This window comes from Dipodomys merriami, unplaced genomic scaffold (assembly GCF_024711535.1).
Source record: "Dipodomys merriami isolate MVZ:Mamm:240054 unplaced genomic scaffold, mDipMer1.0.p SCAF_14, whole genome shotgun sequence".
NCBI lineage: Eukaryota > Metazoa > Chordata > Mammalia > Rodentia > Heteromyidae > Dipodomys > Dipodomys merriami.
In genome coordinates this window covers 14,443,322-14,461,617 of record NW_027202715.1, presented here as the reverse complement: position 1 = coordinate 14,461,617, position 18,296 = coordinate 14,443,322, and the positions used below count along the sequence as shown (strand labels likewise).

The 18,296-nt window shown below is 44.4% G+C and overlaps 1 protein-coding gene across 3 annotated transcripts in view; it reads left to right on the top strand.

Moving 5' to 3' along the window:
* Frmpd2 (FERM and PDZ domain containing 2) overlaps positions 1 to 18,296 on the top strand; it is a 113,065-nt gene that overhangs the window by 31,744 nt on the left and 63,025 nt on the right. For all 3 annotated transcript variants that reach the window (XM_070020782.1, XM_070020783.1, XM_070020781.1), the window contains exons 9-12: positions 1,999 to 2,070; positions 8,874 to 9,048; positions 10,130 to 10,277; positions 10,922 to 11,060. In XM_070020782.1, coding sequence (XP_069876883.1) covers positions 1,999 to 2,070; positions 8,874 to 9,048; positions 10,130 to 10,277; positions 10,922 to 11,060 — 534 coding nt within the window. The remainder of the gene's footprint in view (positions 1 to 1,998; positions 2,071 to 8,873; positions 9,049 to 10,129; positions 10,278 to 10,921; positions 11,061 to 18,296) is intronic.

The following is an 18,296-nucleotide window of genomic DNA, read 5'->3' as shown; positions in this document are numbered from 1 at the left end:
TCTCCATAGGGGTGGTGACACAGAGCCTCAGTGGGCCAGGTCTGTAATAGACTCTGTGTTATGAATAGGTTGAAGAGACCAAGGCCCACCTCTCAGGAAGTTCACAGCCAATGTTGTGAAGGACAGAAGCAAGAGGGGGCATGTACTCAGGGAGCTGTCCAGGGCCCATGCACTTGCCAGGGGACTTCGGGGAGCCAGGACTCCTCATAGAGAGGCTATAAGGAGGGTCAGCTGGTCAAGTTTGTGCTGGCTGATTGGATGATGGTTGGGCCCAGGACAATCCTCTGGCCAGAAGATCTTCTGCAAACAGCCCTGAAGCCAGTCATAGCAATTTTGGTGGGGTTTTTGTTTGTTTCATTCATTCATTTTTGTACCAGCTTGAATTCAGGACTTTGAACTCTCACTTGCCTTTTTTTTTTTTTTTTTTTGGCTCAAGGCCGGTTCTCTTATCACTTGAGCCACACCTCCACTGCTGGCTTTTGGCTGGTTATTTGGAGATGAAATTCTCACAGATTTTTTTCTGTCCAGGTTGGCTTCAAACCACAGTCCTTGGATCTTAGCCTCTCTAAGTAGCTAGGATTACAGGCATGAGCCACCAGCTCCCCGCTCACTTTGGTGTTTAGAATAAAACAGTCCTACTTCAAGACACAAGACACAAGATGCTGCCACAGTGGTCCTGAGGGACCAGTGCCTGGGGAGCTGCCATAAGCTGCAGGTAGGGTGACAGGCTGTTCACGGAGAAGCTGTGGCCCTGACCTTGTGTCTTATCATTGGGTCCCTTTGGGACCATCAAACCCAGATGGACTCAGAAAGTCTTTGTCACAGGGAAATTAGAGACTAGCAACAAATTAGAGCTGAGCTCTAAATGGCCTCTGGGCATCCCTCCTTTTGTGTGGTCTTGCTTCCTTCCACATGCTACACCTCTACCCACCCCCCATGCTGTTCTCCAAGGCCTTCAAAAAGGGGATCCTGAGAGCCTTAATGGGGCAGCCCTACACCCAGCAAGTTCACAGCTTCTGGTGTTCAGCACATGCTGCCTTAGGAGCTTTATTTCCTGATCACCACTAAGGATGTATCCCCTGGACTCTCTCAGGACGCAGCCCACCTCCAGTTGTGGTCTCCTGAGACCAAGGTCCTGCTGGGTGTCCTTGGGGGCACATTATACATAACCCCTAAGTCTGCAATTTGCTGGCTGTGTGAACAGTAAGCTTTTAGCCTTTTGGAGCCTCCACTTTCTCATCTGAAAAATGAGTTGAGGACAGACAGCCAGTACATGCTGGCTGGCTCTAAGTAACACAAGGACTAAAACATTCCTTGTTTTAGTTTTGTAAAAACGAAGAATGAGAGTTGATGGTGAACATTTTTGATTCTACTACCAGAGCTGGAAAACCTTTTCCCTAAGCTAAAACCTGAAATGTTTTATTTTTACAAGTTCTTTTTGTTGAACATAGTGTGTGTGTGTGTGTGTGTGTGTGTGTGTGTGTGTGTGTGTGTGTGTGTGTGTGTGTGTGTGTGTGTGTGTGTGTGTGTGTGTGTGTGTGTGTGAACTCAGGGCTTGGGTGCTGTTCAACTCAAGACTGGCACTCTACCACTTGAGTCATAGCTCCACTTCTGGCTTTTATCAGATCTCAGCCTCCTAAGTAGCTCAGATTATGGGAATGAGCCACTTGCTCCTGGCTAGACTGTGTTTATAGTTTTGAGACATCCAAAGGATTATGAAATGCTGTGTGAATTGTGAACTCTTAATAAAGATGTCCCTGTGCTTACTTAAGGGCCAAGACGTGTCAATCTCCCTCATCCACTCATAGTAGCTTTGAGGCCAGCACAGCTGGTGGGGGTGGGGCGGGGAACTTCCCCCCACATTAGCTCCAACTTGCTGAAACCTGTTTCCTTTGGAGTCTGGTGAATAAAGAGCTGGGGGAAACTGGGGGAGATGAGCTCCTAGAGGAAGCCCAGACCCTGTTTCTCCCCTATAAGTAGTCTGAATATTTTCTCCAGTTTTCTAGGCCGGAGTTTGTCCTGATGGCTGGAGAGGCCCCAGTGACCCTACATCTGCCTGGAACTGTTGTGGTAACCATGGGGCGGGGCTGGGTGGTAAGGGAGGGAGTCACCTAGACAGGCAAGTCTGGTCTAATGATGTTCTATGTGGAGATGTTCCCATGGACCCTAGCCCCCTCTAGGCTCTGACCAGAGCAGTGACCACTTCTACTCCTGCCCACTCCTTCACTATCTCCTTTACCCCTTTGAAAGAAACTCTCTATAGCTTCTGGCTCCATCTTGCTGGTCTGTCCACCATCAGTCACTTCAGCCTTCCTCTCATTAGTCTGGATGCTTGTGAAGTATCTCCCTCATGATGGGCTTGATTTTAGACTCCAATCTATGCTGTGAATGTCAGGAGTCTAGAGCCACCTACTGCATCCCAGCATGGCTGCCAGGCTCAGTCCAACACTTTCATTTATTTTATTTTATTTTTTTGTGCCAGACCTAGGGCTTGAACTCTTGGCCTGGACACCGCCCCCTAAGCTTTTTTTTGCTAAGGCTAATACTCTACCATTTGAGCTATGGCTTTACTTCTGGCATTTTGGTAGTTAATGGGAGATGAGAGTCTCAGAGACTTTTCTTCCTGGGCTGGCTTCCAACTTTGATCCTCAGATCTCAGCCTCTGAGAAGCTAGGATTATAGATATGAGTCACTAGTACCTGGCTAGTCCAATGGTTTAGGCAAAAAGACTCAGCTAGCAGAAGGCAATTGTAGAGGAGGCATTTATTGTAGGAATTAGCTAAATAGAGCTAGTCTCTGTTGGGGTGCATGTGGTTCTATGTGTTCATGTGTGTACCTCCTTTGCCTGGCTGTCCATCTGTCTATGTGTGTATCTTTTCTCTTTCCCAGGGGTCCAATTAGTGCCAAGTACTGTGGTATGTCAGCTGGCATTTGCATAATCTTTTGGCTATAACCTTTAGGATGTATAGCTTGAACTTTTATGTGCTCCCCTACCATGGAAAGCAGAGTCCTTTCCCTGTGGAAGAGGCACAGATAGATGAATATATACATGTAAAAGAATACCAGGTGTGATTTGTGCTAAAGAAAATCATACCCAGACAACCAGAAACCAAGAAGACCCCAAGCAAAACCCCCAAAAACAAAGAAGAAAAAAAAACTTATATGGATGGAAGAGGATAGAAGCTGGCAGAGTGAGGAGGAGGGAGAGGACTACTCTTACACAGGAAGTAGCTCTGGGGAAGCAGCCGTGAGCGGAGACAGAGAGAGAGGGAGGAAAGGAGAGAAGGAGGGAAGGAAGTAGGCTTTAGGGTAGAGCAGATCTGGCCAGGAAGCAGGGAGGCTACAGAATGCCCTTCCCAGGTTAGCAGGCCCTGCCTGAGGCATGCCCCTGCAGAGATCTGTCTCATTGGCTTGTGTGCTAGTGTCCTCTGGAGCTTCTTTTAAGGCCCATATTCCCTGCTATTCAGTGCTCCGCCTGGGGACAGGTGATTATTAGCCAATATTGAGTATCTGGGTGGCGGGGAGAGGGGATATCTTTCCTATCTCACTCACTCAAAGAGCTGAAGTGCCTATCTAGTCAAGTTCACATGTCCACGCTGCTACATGGCTCTCTGGCCATGTTCAGGCCTGTGGAAGCAGCACTGGCTTGGTGTTCCTCTTCTTTGGGCTTCCCGCACTGTCCCCATGCTGGTCTTTCAATAGCTCAGGGCAATTGAGAAAAGCATCAGGGAGCCTTGCCTCTCTGCACCAGTCTGGGTTAGTCGAATGCTGCTAATAAAAAAATCTCCTTGAATCCTAGCTTGATCCTTGACCTGTCAAGGAAACACACTGTGGTTCCCTGACATTGTGCCCCCAGCATCTGAGCTTAGTTCAGACAGACCAGACCTGTGGGCTAGATTCCCCAGCTCTGAGTCTCTCCTAATGGAGTCTGGCCATATGTGGGACACAAGCATGAAATGACATATACATTGTACACATATGTATGTATACATGCATATATACATATATGCATATACATACATATATTTGATGAATGTATTCTCCTTATTTATATTCATATATATGTATATATATATATATAAAGAGAGAGAGAGAGAGAGAGAGAGAGAGAGAGAGAGAGAGAGAGAGAGAGAGAGAGAGAGAATTAGGATAGGTAGCAATTGAACAGATCTGAGAAATCAGTCAGCAGAGCCACAGATATATGCTGAGTCTGCCTTCTTCCCCATCAGCTGCCTTGGACCATTACTGGGTCCTCCTTCCACCACAGCCCTGCCCCGACCACTTCAACCTTAGTACAGCCTCCCATCCCCAAACTTCAGCTCTTCATAGGACTTGAGATAAATACATGCACATATATGTTCTATATAATACATAATATTTGTAGCAATTTTATTATAAAATATAATTTTAATATATAAATATAGAACACAATGTGTAATCTATACCATATGTAATGTATATATTACATAGAATATATAGAATCTACATTCTCTATTTAGAGTATATGTAGAACATATAGAGAATATAGGGAATATGTAGAGAACATAGATTTTAAATATTCTATATATCCTATTCATAGATTCTATATAGTCTAGTCTGTAATATATATATTATAATATATCTGATATATGTGTGTGATGTGTATATGTGTGTATGCATGTATAATAATACATTTATGTATATGAATGCATTTATTATATATTACATACATGTATATATTATGTATATGTATTATATATTATATATGTGTGTATGTATAATCTAGAAATTTAACCTCTGGTCACATATATGCTAAGCCCCATGCTTAGCCACAGCCCCAAGTATGGTGACTCTTATTTGTTATTTTATGTTCCATTCCTATGGGCACCTGGGTTCTCATTCAGTGGCTCAAGTTCCTCTCCCACCAGCTGCTAGATCCCTTGAGAGGGCTCACAATCTCTGTATGGACATGCACTGAGTGCCTGGATTGGGTTGGTCAGGAAGAAACTCGGAAAGAACTTCTGGTGCTACTAGCCCAGGTGGAGAAGATGCTGCTAGACCCAGTGTGAAGTATTTTGGGGCACATGTGCTTGCCTGAGTCCCTTTCTGTGCAATCCCCAGAAGAAAGGCATATAGGGCCAATATGAGCAATGGCAGCCCTGGGCAGCTGAGATGGTATATGGGATCAAGAGGGGGAGGGGAGGCTGAGACAGGTGTGAAGGCCCAGGTAACCCAGTGGCTGGTGGGGAGATAGAACCAGGGGTGCTATGGTACCATGTGCAAACTCCTAGTGCAATCACAATGTGTGGTGCTTAAGAATGTTCAGAGCCTTGTCTGGTGCTGGTGGCTCATACCTGTAACCCATGGTACTTGAGAAGCTGAGACCTGAGGATCACAGTTCAAAGCCAGCCTGGGCAGGAAAATCCAGGAGATTCTTATTTCCAGTTAACCATCAAAAAAGCTGGAAGTGGAGCTGTGACTTAAGTGGTAGAGTGATAGGTTTGAACAAAAAACAACAACAACAACAAACCAAACCAAAACAAAACAAAACAAAAACCCCAGAGACAGTACCCTTAGTTCAAGCCCCAGGACAGGCACCAAAAAACAACAAAAAAGAATTCAGAGCCTCAGAGCCTGGTACTAGTGGCTTACACCTGTGATCCTACCTACTCAAGAGGCTGACATCTGAAGGTCACAGTTTAAAGCCAACACTGGGCAGGAAAGCCCATGAGATTTCTCATCAAAAAGAAGGAAAAAGAAAGAAAAGTAGAGGTGTGGCTCATGGCAGAACACCAATATTGAGCCAAAAGGCTAAGCGACCACCATCCTGTAGCAGTTAGCAAGCCACTTGATCCACAGCTCTACTTCCAGCTTTTGGGTGGTTTATTGGACTTTCCTGCCCAGGCTGGCTTTGAACCATGATCCTCAGATCCCAGCTTCCTGAGTTGCTAGGATTACAGATGTGAGCCATTGATATCTAGCCCGGCTAGATATCAATGTCAACCCATCTCTGTCCTCTAAGGAAGGACTACCAAGAGAGGAGCGGCCAGATCCTGTGCTGAGCTTTGGGATGGATGCTGGGGTGGGTATTCAGCAAATGTCCTTAGGGGAGGAGTCTGTGTTAGACACGGAAGACTCATGGAAAGCTGCAGTCTGAGGATGAAGAGGAGGTTTACTGGGGTCAAGATGGTGGTGGGTACAAGGCTGCTGCAGGGTATGGACCTGGTATTAATCTGAGGATGTTGTGACAGAAAGCAGACATCATACATCTGTGGTTCTGATGACTGATTTCCCAGATCCCCTTATTCTAGTCCCTTCTCTTCTTTTTTTTTTTAAATTTTTTTTTGCCAGTCATGGTGCCTGAACTCTGGGCCTGGACACTGTCCCTCAGCTCTTCAGCTCAAGGCTAGTGCTCTACCACTTGAGCCATAGCACCACTTCTAGCTTTTTCTGCTTATGTGGTGCTGAGGAATCGAACCCAGGGCCTTATGCACGCAAGGCAAGCACTCTACCACTGAGCCACCTTCCCAGCCCCTAGTCCCTTCTCTTCTTTGGATGGATTCCTGCCTCAATGCTCTCAGTTTAGAATTCAAGGAACCTACACTCTGTATGGTTTTGTGAGCTGAGGACTAGCATCAGGTTGGCTGAAGACCACAGGAGCATCTGATTCATTGATGAATCTGGAAGGCATGCAGAGCACAAGCAACATCCAGGATGTCTGCAAGGGAAAAGGTGCAGGTCAGACCTGTGCCCTTCTTCAGCCTCCCTGTCTCCCAAGAGCTTGAAAGCACTCAGATTTGAATCCAGGTTCTGCCTCTTAGTAGCTGTGCAACCCTGGGCAAGCCTTTTTTAAAAATAATTTTATTTTATTTGTGAACATATTGTACAGAGGGGTTACAATTACATGGGCAAGATAATGCATACATTTCTTACCAAGCATTGCAGCCTCCTCCTTTGTTTACCCTTCACCTCCTTTCCCAGCCTCCCCCCTCCCCCCCACCCAATCCTTCCCCCCCCCTGCTCCCCCCCACCTACATTGTAAAGCTCCTTTTTGACATGACAATTTGTACTTCTCATTGTTGCAACAGGTCCACCTGAATCCTTAAATGACTTGTTTTTCCCCATCTCCTCCATAAGTTATACTGACATCAAATATATTGAAAGCGGGGGTTATACTGTGGGGGAGGGACATACAAAGCAACAAAGAAATAAACTTATAAATGCGTTAGAAACACATGCATGAAAGGAAAAAAACATTAAAATACCTATCTAAGGATTCATTTTCCTAACATCACATTATCTGACTTTTTCCGCTTGACTCATACATATACTAGATATTGCAAATAAGGGAAACCATGGGACCTGTGTTTCTTTGTGTCTGGCTTACTTCACTTAATATAATTTTTTCCAAGTTTTTCCATTTCCTAACAAATGGGGCAATGTCATTCTTTCTGATGGAGGCATAGAATTCCATTGTGTATATATACCACATTTTCTTGATCCATTCATCTACTGAAGGGCATCTGGGTTGGTTCCATATCTTAGCTATGGTAAATAATGCTGCAATAAACATAGTTGTGCTGGTAGCTTTAGTGTGGTCTTGTTTGTAAACTTTTGGGTAAATGCCCAAAAGTGGGATTGCTGGGTCATAGGGGAGTTCTTTTGAGGAACCTCCATACTTCTTTCCAAAGTGGTTGAACAAGTTTACATTCCCACCAACAATGAAGTAAGGTTCCCTTCTGTCCACATCCCCTCCAGCATCTGTTGTTGTTAGAGTTCTTGATTTTTGCCATTCTAACTGGAGTGAGGTGGTATCTCAATGTTGCTTTGATTTGCATTTCTTTTATGGCTAGGGATGTTGAACATTTCTTCATGTGTCTATTGGCCATCCTTCTTTCTTCTTCAGAGAAGTTTCTCTTTAGGTCTTTAGCCCACTTATTTATTGGGCAGTTGTTTCTTTGAGGATTTGTTGTTGGGGGATTTAATTTTTTGAGTTCCAAGTATATTTTAGATATGAGACCCTTGTCCGTTGTATGGCTAGTAAAGATCTTCTCCCAATTGGTGGGCTTTCTATTGATCTTGCTAGCTATGTCGTTTGCCATGCAGAAGCTCTGCAACTTTATGCAATCCCATTTGTCCAACCTTTCTTTGATTTGTTGTTTCTGGGTCTCTATTCAGAAAATTTCGGCCTGAGCCAAGGAGACCTAGGGTTTCTCCTATTCCATCCTGTAATGTTTTCAGAGTGTCTGCTTTGACTTCGAGGTCTTTGATCCATTTGGAGTTGATTCTGGTGCAGGGTGATATATAAGGATTTAGCTTTAGTTTTCTACATGTAGTTAACCAATTTTGCCAGCCCCATTTACTGAAGAGGCTGTCTTTCTTCCATTCTATTGTTTTAGCTCCCTTATCAAAGATTAGATGGCGATAGGTCTGTGGGTTCATTTCTGGGTTTTCAATTCTATTCCATTGGTCCTGAGGTCTGTTCTTGTGCCAATACCAAGCTGTTTTGATTACTATGGATTTATAGTAGAGTTTGAAATTTGGTATTGATATTCCTCCAGCACTGTTCTTTCCGTTGAGGAGTGTTTTTGCTATTCGGGGTCTTGTTGTTCCATATGAATTTTTGGATTGCCTCTTCTATTTCCTTGAAGAATGAGGTTGGAATTTTGATAGGCATTGCGTTGAATTTGTAGATAGCCTTGGGAAGTATTGCTGGGCAAGCCTTTAACTCTGTGAGCCTCAGTTTTTCATCTGCTAACTAGAAATCGAACACATTCATCTCTTAGGGTTGTTTGATGGTTAAGGGAGATGATATGGTCTAAAGTGCTTAGCACAGTCACTAGCCCAAGTCTCATAGTTACTGTAACAACTTACACCATCACTGTTGTTTTTAGACCAAAAAAGGGAAATCCTATTTGGCTCTCAGTGACCTCTGTGTGGTCCTGCTGAGCGGGCAGTGTCTGGAAGTGAAGTGTGACGTCAGGTCCACGGTGGGAGCTGTCTTCAATGCTGTCATGTCCTTCACTAATCTCAGAGAGACCACCTACTTTTGTCTGGCTTATGTGAAAGGTGAGTATCTGCTATTGAACGCTGCTGGCCTTCTTGAAGCCTCTAGGAACCAGATATGTGGTTAGCTGAGCTCCATTGTCCCTAGGAAAGTTAAGACAAGGATATCGCTCTCTCCATACTTTACCATCAGTTAACATAGTGGTGAGGACTTCAGATGCTTGTGTAAAAAGTGTCAAGTGGCCTGGCACTGGTGGCTCATGCCTGGAATCCCAGGTACTCAGAGGCTGTGATCTGAGGATTGTGCTTCAAAGCCAGCCTGGGCAGGAAAGTCCATGGGACTCTTAATCACAGAAAAAAAAACAAAACAGAACAAAACAGAAGTGGCACTGTGGCACAAGTAGTAGAGCGCTAGTCTTGAGCAAAAGTTGCTCAGGGACAGCACCCAGGCCCAGGGTTCAAGACCCAGGACCAGAAAAAAAAAGTTTCAAGTGTTCACAGATTGTCAGGAAAATAGTGAGTGTTGGATGTTGAGGAGGGAGGGGCTGTGATCTGCCAGATTGCTTTGATCAATAGTTAGACTGAAGAGGTCAAAGATGAGTTGATACAGAAGGCCTGGTACATGGTGGAAACTTCATAGGCCTTTGTCATTTATTACCTTTTATTTTTATTTTTTATATCTATCTGTCTGTCTGTAGTCTGTCTGTCTATCTACTTTGCTGGTATTAGGGCTTCAGTTCAGGGTCTGGGTGCTGACCTTTATCTTTTTCTCTCAAGACTGGTGCTCTACCACTTGAATCACAGCTCTCTTTCTGGCTTTTTGGTGATTAATTGGAGATAGGAATCTCACAACCTTTCCTGCCTGGTCTGGCTTTGAACCAGGATCCCCAGAACTCATCCTCCTGAGTAGCTAGGATTACAGGTGTGAACCATCAGCACCTAGAAATCATTTTGTTACTTTATCTCCATAAGATGACAGCTGAGAAGCCGATGTTAAATGACAGGTACTGAGGGGACTCTCCTGTTTTCTCTGGCACCAACATGGCCCATCTGAGCATTGGGGTTAGGACTCGGGGCTGTGAGTCTGAGGGGTGGAATGCTGCCTTTTACTTCCCTCTCCATACTCTCTCTACTTCCATCTCAGGCAAAGAGTTCTTTTTCCTGGACAATGAAACCAAACTGTGCAAAATTGCCCCCGAAGGCTGGAGTGAGCATCCACTGAAGACCTCGCTGGACACCTTCACACTTTTCCTGCGGATAAAGTTCTTTGTCAGCCATTGTGGGCTGCTCCAGTGAGTGCTGCCACCTGTCCCCAGGCTCCCTGGGGAATTTAGGCCTGTCCTCGGTGAATTTACACAGAGTGGTTAGGCAAGTGCTTTGGGAATGGTAAATTCCATATAAATGGCAGTGATTTCTGTCCATGGGTTTTTGATATAAAGGAGCTATGAGAGAAAAAAAAAATCAGTTTTTTTTTCTTTTTCCTTGAGACAAGCTCAGGTCGGAATAAGAACTTGCCCTTGTATTTCAAACAGAGGCCACTCCAGGTCAAAGTTCACTCATCCTTAACCTCAACCTGTACCCCCTTCTCCCTCTACCCACAGTCTAGCAGCCCAGGGATGAAGGTTGGAGGAGGAAGCAATGGATTTGGAGTTGATGCACCATCTCTTTGCTCCTTTGCTTACCAGACTACTACCTAACTGATTATAGATTTCCACTTGAGCTGTGCAATAAACATCTCTGTGGGAGTTTGGGAAGTTCCTAAAGGCAGGGGCATGGGGAGGAGGAGGAGGGAGTACGCAGGTCTACCTGGCCTGGTGCTCTGGTTCTTGGGTGATAGTCTGGCTCCTCTCCTTCCCCCATTTCCTGCCCAGGCTGAGAAGCCCCTGGTTTAGGTTCTCCTGGCCTCTCAGCTCTCTTGTTTGTGTTCATTTACCAGGCACAGCCTGACAAGGCATCAGTTTTATCTGCAGCTTCGGAAAGACATCCTGGAAGAGAGGCTGCATTGCAACGATGAGATGCTACTGCAGCTGGGAGCTCTCGCCTTGCAAGCTGAGTTTGGCAACTATCCTAAGGAGGTAGGGGTGGAGACCTGGGGCCTTTGGGTGGAGACAAAAGAGAAATTATTATGGGATTGGAAAGATAGTAATATGGAGACTCTACCTTGGAGAAGTGTTGTCATCATGTACTACTGAGATTGAGGTAAAGTCTATCCAATTACCCATCCATCTATCTTTATGACAGTCTTTCTATCTATTCATTCATCCATCCATCCACTCTTCCATCCAACTATGCATCCATCCACCCAATAAGCATTCATTGACTGTGCTTTCTTAGGTTCTGGGGAGGGGTGGTACACAGATGAACAAATCAAATTTATACATGGCAGTATAGTTCTAGTCTAATAGATCCTTCTTGTATTTTTCAGATTTGATACTATGATGGAATACGGGAGACAGTGAACTTATGGAGAGAAAAGACTAATTTATCTCACTGTTTTGGAAATTCAAAGTCCAAGATTGGGCTTCCTGGTTGATTTGGTCTTGGTGAGGGTGATGGATAGTGACACATCATGGTAGGACTGTGTATGGAAGAGCTTACAATGCCCATCGGGAAGTCAGAGAAAGATTGAGATTCCAGGATGCTTTCCAAGGCCACGCCCCAATGACCTAAGACCCTCCCAATGGGTCCTTCCTCCCAAAGGTCCCATCACCTTTCCATAGCCATACTCTGAAGACCAGACCTTTAATCACAATGGGCCCTGCAGGACATGCAGACCACACCCAACCAAAGCACTCCAAAAAGCAATAATTTACTTATTCATTGAGTTCCCATCATCATCAATAACTAACCTTTATTAAGAAATAATTCTGGCCTGGTACTGGTAGCTCATGCCTATAATTCTAGCTACTCAGGTGGCTGAGATCTGAGGATCATGGTTCAAAGTCAGCCTAGGCAGGGAAGTCCATGAGACTCTTATCTCCAATGAACCACCAGAAAACCAGAAGTGGAGCTATGGCTCAGAGTGGTAGAGTGCTAGTCTTGGGCAAAAATTGCTCAGGGACAGAGCCCAGGCCCTGAGTTCAAGCCCCACAACTGACAAAAAAGAAGAAAGAAAAAAAGAAAAGAAAAGAAATAATTCTGTTCCTGCCAGTGACACACATTTTCTACCATGTTAACCCTCCCTAACTCACAACATTACAAAACTGATACATTCTCTAGAAAAACAATCTGTTGTTGCTCAAAGTGGCTCAAAGCAATTCCTCTCAAACATGGCTGAAATCTTGTTGGCCGTGCCCTTGTCACAGCAACACAACCATATGTAAGTCTCTTTAATTGAACTTGCCTCCAATGACAGAGTCCTCGGTGAGTTGACAGAGGGCTATTTAATTTGCAGATGACTCAAACTAGGAAGGAACAATGCTGAGACATTTGTATATCTAAGTTGGAATTAAAAATGGAGATGCCCTCTCTGCTTGCAGGCTGCCATAATGCAGGCAGTCACATACAGCCCATGTTTGTCATGGTATTTTGCCTCCCCTCGGGCCCCAAGCAATGGATCCAGCTGACCATGGATGAAACCTCTGAAACTGTTAGCCCAAACCGATTCATTTTTTGCCTCTTGAAGTTGATTTTCTCACGTATTGTGTCATGGCAGTGGAAAGCTGACTGACCCATGGTCTGGTACTTGGTGCCAGTGATGTCAGAAAGACTTGGGCTTCTGGTGTCTGAGCTTTCTCCTCCCCAGTTCTGTCCTCTAAATGGATAATGAATGGAGGCCTGGCTTCTGCCTTGGGTGACCCTATGGTAAGCCACTGGCAGGCAAGCCAGAAACTTTGCTTGGCAGGAACCAGAAATACCACTGTCATTCCCATCCCTACTCCTCTCGGCCTATGGTGGTCCATGGGGACTGACTTTGCTTTCTGCCTCTTGTACCACTTTGCCTCAGAGGGAACTCTTCCAGATCTAGCCTGGTTCCTTTCATCTCTAACCTGCTCCCTCAAGCTTTTTTCTTATGATAAGGTCTAGCAATGTAGCTCAGACTGTCCTTGAACTTATGATCTTCCTGCCTCTTTCTCGTATATACTGAGATTATAGGTGTGCACCATCTTGCCTGGCCTTTTTTTTCTGCTCCTTTGACAAACTTTTGGCCTTGTTGCTACCTATCCCGGAATTTCTTCCCGTCCTTCACCTTAGGACTGGACCACTGCCTTGCGGTATCACCTCCCTTGTGTCTTTCCATTGCTATATTTTGGGGCCTTAGAAAGAGGGTGTTCTTAGCAAGGGTGCCCGTATAAATCTTTCAGTGTTTTTTTTTTTTTTTTCTGTAGCCTCTAGATCATTCATGTGTGGTTAACATGGGTAAGGAAGGTGTCTGCCTGCCTATCTATCTTCATCACTTTCATCATCTATCTTGTCTACCTGTCTACCTGTCTACCTACCGACCTACCTACCTACCTACCTACCTACATACATACATACATACATACTTACATATATATATATATATACACAATACACACATACATAAACACCACTGATGAGATTTAGTATAAGTAACTGACCCCTGTTTATGGAAGCTAAGAAATCTCCGAATCTGCAGTTAACAAGATGGAGACCCAGGAGAGCAGATGGTATGTTTTTAATCTGAGTCCGAGGTCAGAAGGCCTGTGTTCTAGTTTAAAGATGGCCAGGCAGAGAGAGATTCCTTCTTCTTTACTAGATGTGTGAACATTTGCTTTATTTACTCCTTTAATAGATTTCTTGGAGCCCCAATCTGGTTTGTTTATATTTCCTCCCAAGTTCAGGTGGAAACTAAGTCCCATTGTGGTCCTATTACGAGTGGAGCTTGTAAATTAGTAATTAAGTCATGAGGGCTTTGCCCATTTGAATGGGTTAGAACTTTATACATTGGGGCTGGATGGAGTGAGAATCTTCCCTCTGTGAGGACTGAGCTGGAAGGCACCCTGTTGAGAGCATGGTGCTCAACAGCTCTCTCTGGACACCAGAGAAATCTTTGATTTTTCAGCTTCCAGAACTGTGACAAATACACTTCTGATTTTTAATTACACAATTTGGGGTATTTTGTTATGACAGCCCCAGTGAACTAAGTTATTAGATAGGGCAATAAGGCAATCTACTTTATTCATCCTACTAATCAACACGTTAATCTTTTCCCAAACATATTTTTTTCCCTAACAAACATACCAGAATGTTTGGCCATTTGATCACCCTGTGGCCAAGTTACATTGACATAAAATTAACATTCACAGTGCCCTGTCCTAGGGACTTGTCTGTTTGATTTCTGAATTTCTGACTGATCTCACCTGTTTCTGATTTTCTCTGATTTTGTTTTTTTGCTGGTCGTGAGGCTTGAACTCAGGGCCTGGGTACTATCCCTGAGTTTTTCTGCTCAAGGCTAGAACTTTATCACATGAGTCAAAGCATCACTTCTGGCATTTTGGCAGGTAAGAGATTTATGGTCTTTTCTGCCTGGGCTGACTCTGAATCACAATCCTCTGATCTCAGCCTCCTGAAGAGCTAGAATTACAGGTGTAAGCCACCTATGATTGGCTTGTTTTCCTCTGTGCTTATCCTCCACTTGTCTCCCCTCTCCCTAATCTTGCCAATACTAACTCTGCTCACACCCTTAGTGTCCAGAGCATTTTTGAGGTGCTTTCTACTGTACCCCAAAGTCAGACCTTTTCTCTTATGTATGAAGGCCATAGGTTACACAAATCCACCCATTATGCGTCCACCAATGGACCTGTTTCATCTTGGCACTATTGAACTCTATCTTAACTGAAAAGTTGTTATGAATCTATTGGTAGTTGAGAAAATTGTGACTCTGATTGCTTGAATATATTCCTAGCAATGAAATGCTGGTCAAAGACTCTAAAAGGTATTTAACAAATGTTTTTAATAAGCTCTGTGTGTGTGTGTGTGTGTGTGTGTGTGTGTGTGTGTGTGTGTGTGTGTGTGTGTGTGTGTGTGTGTATGTGTGTATGTGTGTGTGCTATTACTGGGCTTGAACTCAGGGTCTGGGCACCATCCCTGAGCTTTTTTGCTTAATATTAGTACTCTACCAATTGGGCTACACCTTCCCTTTCAGCTTTTTGCTGGTTTATCGGTGATAAGAGTCACAAAATTTCTTGCCTGAGCTGGCTTCAAACTGAGATCCTCAGATCTCAGCCTCCTGAGTAGCTAGGATTACAGAATGAGTCACAGGGACCTGACCATAAGCTCCATTTAAAAGAGCAGCCTTAGAGCAAGAATAGGTAGAAGATGCAGAGGTTTCCTGTACTACTCCCTCCCACCCCCCTCCCACAGTCATAGCCTCTTCCTGGAACGTCTAGGGACATCCTGATACATCTGTGACAACAGATGAAGTCTACACTGACACAGGAGTGTCAGCCAAAACCCAAAGTGTACTTGCCTGCTTCTCAATGTGTCAGCCACTGCAGTGGGTGCCTCAAATGGCAGTAGGGATATATGTTAGCTTTCCATTCTTGTGGCAAAATACCTATGAAAATCTACTTCAAGGAGAAAGGATTTATTTTATTCATGTTTTCAGAGGTGTCACTCTATAGTTGCTTGGCCCTGTTACTTTGGGTCTGTGGTAGAACAACAACATGGCCGTAGTGCACACTGGAGGAGGTGGTTACCGTGTGGCACCTGGAAAACAGAGAGAAAGAGAAAGAGAGAGAGAGAAAGGAGGAAGAAAGAGGAAGAAGAGAAAGGGGGAGGAAGAGGAAGAAGAGAAAGGAGGAGGAGAAGAGGGGGAGGAGGAGGTGAGTCCCAATTACCTTTACGAGAATGTCCCAATGACCTAACTTACTCCCACATGGCTCTACTCTTGACAGTTCTACCACTTCCTAATAGAGCTATGGGCTGTTGCCAAGCCTTGAACACATGGTCACTGGGAGACATTTAAGATCCCATCCATATCAGGAAGGGGAGAGGCCTTCTGTAGGCTGAGAGACTGGTACACCCAGGGAGGTTAGGTATTTCACTGTGACCTCAGTCCAGGTGGTCATCATATCTGAAAGGACGTATTGTGCCAGTCAGGGCTTTTATTTTGTGTGATAAGTGGTTCTGGTGCTGGAGGCAGGGGAAGATGTGAAAATCACTGTTGTGAAAGATTGGGAGCCCCTGTGGAATTTTAAGCAGGGATGTAACATGATTGCATTTGCATTTTAAAAAGGGAGACAAAGACAATTTAGTACCAAAATAAATCTCTGTAATCACATCATCGTAGCAGAACCACATTCCTCAGGGCACATTCTCTTCAAGCCTGATCACATTCAGGGTTTTTTTTCTCCTGTAGTTGTAGACATTGCCACACTCCATTTGTGTCCTGCTTTTTCATTTCATGGTCTGCGTCCTCCCACTGCCTTCCTGTCGAGCAGCAGATGTGGTGACTCCACAGGGCTGGGTCTTCCTTCATTTTTCAGTTCTTTAGGCATTCACCTGACTGTGCCATGCAAGTTGATAATTAACTATAATTATCCCCTGAGCTGCTTTTGATTTTTTTTTTTTTGTAAATGGCATAGAAATAAAGGACTTGTGCCTGGAGCGTTCTAGGTCTATATTGGCTACTTCCTTTAAATATCTTCCTAGCAAGAGATTCTGGGTTAAAGATCATAAATGTTTTTTTTTTTGTTTCTCATGAAGTTTTTTTTAAATGATTTTTTTTTTCTTTTGGTCATGGGGTTTGAACTGTAGGCCCAGGCGCTGCCCCTGAGCTCTTCAACTCAAGGCTAGTGCTCTACCACTTGAGCCACAGTGCCACTTCTGGCCTTTTCTGTTTATGTGGTACTGAGGAACCCAGGGCCTCATGCATGCGAGGCAAGCACTCTACTGCTGAGCCACCTTCCCAGCCCCTCTCCAATGTAGTTTTAATAGACATTAGTTTTTAGAATATGTTTTAGTCAGCTTTCCACCACGGTGACAAAATATCTGTGGTAGCCAAAGGAGGACAGATTTTAGTTCATGAATTTAGAGATTTCAGAACAGGGTTTCTTGACCTCATTGCTTTAGGCCTGTGAGAAGATAGGTTATCATGGTGGAAGCATGTGGTGACCACAAAGACTGGAAAGCCAAAAAGAGAAATATAGGAAGGATTGTGGTTCCAATATCCTCTTGGGCCACACCCCCAATGGCCTAACTTCCTTCCTCTAGGTTTTACCTTCTTAAGGTCCTATCCCCTCTGAACAGAACCAAGAGCTGATGAGCAAGTCTTTAACATATGGGCCTTGACAAAGCAAGTTTAAGTTCACAGAAAAATTGAGTAGAAATTGAGTAGATCTCCCATTATAACTCCAGCCCTTACACATACACAGCATCTACCCTAAACAATATAAACACCTTCAGTGTACATCTACACATCCATCATCCAGAGTCCATAGTTGGTGCTGGTATGCAATTTTGGTGTTGTACATATGTTATGAATTTTGACAAAGGTATAAGGTCATATATCTACTATTGTAGTATCATGCAGTATAGTTTCATTGTCCTAAAACCCTCTGTATACCACCTACCCACCACTCTTCCCCATAACCACTGGCAGTCACTGACCTCTTCACCGTCTCCCTAGCAGAATGTCACATCATTGGAGCCATACATTATGGAGCATTTCTAAACAATCTTCTTTTTTTAGTGCTATACTTATAAAGTTTGTTGGGTTTTCCCCCCCTGTGCCAGTCCTGGGGCTTGAACTCAGAGTCTGGGTACTGTCCTTCAGTTTTTTTTTTCTCAAAGGCTAGTGATCTCTCAAAGCTCTACTTTGGGCTTTTTGGTGGTTAATTGGAGATAAGAGCCACAGATTTTCCTGCCCGGGCTGTCTTTGAACCCCAATCCTCAGATCTCAGCTTTCTGAGTATCTAGGATTACAGGTGTGAGACACAGTGCCTGGAAGACTCCTCATTCTTTACCATGACTAGAGACCATACTTCCATGGCCTTTAGCATACTTCTCTCTGCCCCAGTTTATTCAGAGAGCCACCATCTGGCAGGAAGTGATCCTGACTTCAGCCCCTTATAGGGCAGACCTAGTGAAGTTTAAGGCCTATGGTGGGGTGCAGGGGTCTCAATATCTTCACATGCATAGCCATTGTCATACACAACTCCTCCTCATCACAGGGGACTGGGAACTGGGAACACATGACAGCAGAAGTGCCAAGAGTTTTCTGTGGCTTTGGGGAGGTGTAATGACATTATGGACTATGTGGAGTTTGGGATGAAACATCTTATTCTCTTACAAGCAGGTTGACCCTAGCCCTGTGGAATTGAAACTTGGATTTTTAGACTCTAGGT